Source organism: Hipposideros armiger, unplaced genomic scaffold (assembly GCF_001890085.2).
Source record: "Hipposideros armiger isolate ML-2016 unplaced genomic scaffold, ASM189008v1 scaffold_173, whole genome shotgun sequence".
NCBI classification, from domain to species: Eukaryota; Metazoa; Chordata; class Mammalia; order Chiroptera; family Hipposideridae; genus Hipposideros; species Hipposideros armiger.
In genome coordinates this window covers 2,862,971-2,864,893 of record NW_017731523.1, presented here as the reverse complement: position 1 = coordinate 2,864,893, position 1,923 = coordinate 2,862,971, and the positions used below count along the sequence as shown (strand labels likewise).

Genomic DNA, 1,923 nt, shown 5'->3' with positions numbered 1-1,923 from the left:
GTGAAACCATCACCACAATCAAAATAGTGAACATACCTGACAACCCCCAAAGTTTCCTCCTTCCCTTGGTAATCCGTCCCTCTCCTCCCACAGCCCATGACCACTGTTTTGCTTTCTGTTATTACAGATTAGTTTTCATTTTATAGAGATTTATTTAAATAGTATGATACAGAATGCACTTTTTTCTAGCCAGACTTCTTTCAATTATTTTGAGATTTATCTATATCGCAGTGTGTATCAATAGCCCATGCCTTTTTGTTGCTGAATAACATTCCATTGAATGTATATGCCACAATTTGTTTATATGTTCACCAGTTGATGGGTGTTTGGGTTATTTTTAGTTTTTTACTATTATAAATAAGGCTGCTATGAACATTCAAACAGCCTTTATATGGACATATGCTTTTTCTTCTTATATGGTAGGTGTATGTTTAACATTTTTAGAAACTGCTACACTGTTTGTATTGGCTGAACCATATTGTATTCCCACCAGCAGTGTATAAGAATGCCGTAGTTGACATACTACTTTTAACAGGTTTCTAGTAAAACAGAATGATAAAGCTAATCAAAAGTTAATTCTCATGTACAAAGGTAAAGGGTTTTTGTTAACCTTTTACCCAGAAGTGATGATGTGAACATAGATCTTCTGGGTGTTTAACCAAGGAAACCAAACTGTTCTTTCAGATTACACTGGATCTGTTGCTTTGGGGAGTCTTACCAGAGATGTTACATTCTGTGTGTGAATCTGAGAAGTCAGTTTGGAATTTAACAGTTTGTTGGATTGGCCGAAACAAACCCAGACCCAACTGCAGTCCATACCAGCTGACACTAAAGAGATTCCTCTCATTAAGGTAAGGAATTCAGAGAGATCAGGAGTGATAATACAGGCATGGGAAATGATAGGAGACTCTCAAGAATGAAGCTGATAGGCCATCTACCAATATTCTACCCGATTTCTATTTCCTATCCCATTTCCTTTTGGGGGGAACGAGGCCAAACTANTTTTTTGAATAGTTAATTAAATAATTTGAAGGATACATTAATGTTAGCAGTGACTATCTCTAGATGATGGAGTTGTAGGTTAAACTTTCTGTTTTGTGCTTTTCTACACTTATATTACTCTATAATAAACATGTTACTTTATACACACTCTAAGAGAGACAAACAGATGCAATATGTATATCAATTTCTATAAAAGTGCAAAGGAAGAGGCCCAATTCTGCAGTGATTATTAGGGAAGATGACAGGCAGATGCCTTAGAACAGATTCTTAAGGAAAGACAAATTCTAGATACAGGAGAGAGAAACTAAATAAAATACAATATGCTCCAAAGCTAAAAAGAGGCAGATCTAGAGTAAAAGGAAGGGATAATAGAAGTTGAATTTTGTCGGCAAAACAGCAGCAGTGGGAGGACCAAAATAAAAAAACAGCAAAATATGATGTGGAAATGAGACCCTGGTGAACATCTGAACAAAGCTGGGATCAAAATTATCTTACTAAAAATAACAATGGCTACCATTTATAAAGAATTTACTATCAGCCAGGTCTTTTCTCAGAGTTTACATACAGGATCTCATTCAGTGCTTGTGGTGTTTGTTATAGTAGTAATGGACCTCAATTATCCCTATCTCCCAATATCCTTGAGTAGTTCTTGCTCACTATAATTCTGGAACTGGTCATGTGACTTGCTTTGGTCAATGAGATATTAACAAATGTAACACAAACATAGGTTAGAAAAGTGCGTATGGATCCCTGGCTTGCCCTCTCTCTCCCTGATTTTGGAAATTACCTGCACTGTGAAAAAGTCTAGGCTAGGGCCGGCCGAGCATCTCAGTTGGTTAAGAGCTCGCTCAAGAGTGCGAGCTCTGAGCAACAGCAGTTTGATTCCCAGCCCGAGCTGAGCTGCCAACAGGGATGGCTCAG

General features: G+C 37.5%; 2 protein-coding genes across 2 annotated transcripts in view; one reads left to right on the top strand and one right to left on the bottom strand.

Annotated features, from left to right (window-relative positions):
- Positions 1–1,923, bottom strand: part of ZNF397 (zinc finger protein 397) — a 55,390-nt gene that overhangs the window by 19,620 nt on the left and 33,847 nt on the right. The gene's annotated exons all lie outside the window — the stretch shown is intronic.
- Positions 695–1,923, top strand: part of ZSCAN30 (zinc finger and SCAN domain containing 30) — a 23,456-nt gene continuing 22,227 nt past the window's right edge. Inside the window, 1 exon segment of the mRNA XM_019652071.1 lies at positions 695–851. Coding sequence (XP_019507616.1) covers positions 724–851 — 128 coding nt within the window. The 5' untranslated portion in view covers positions 695–723.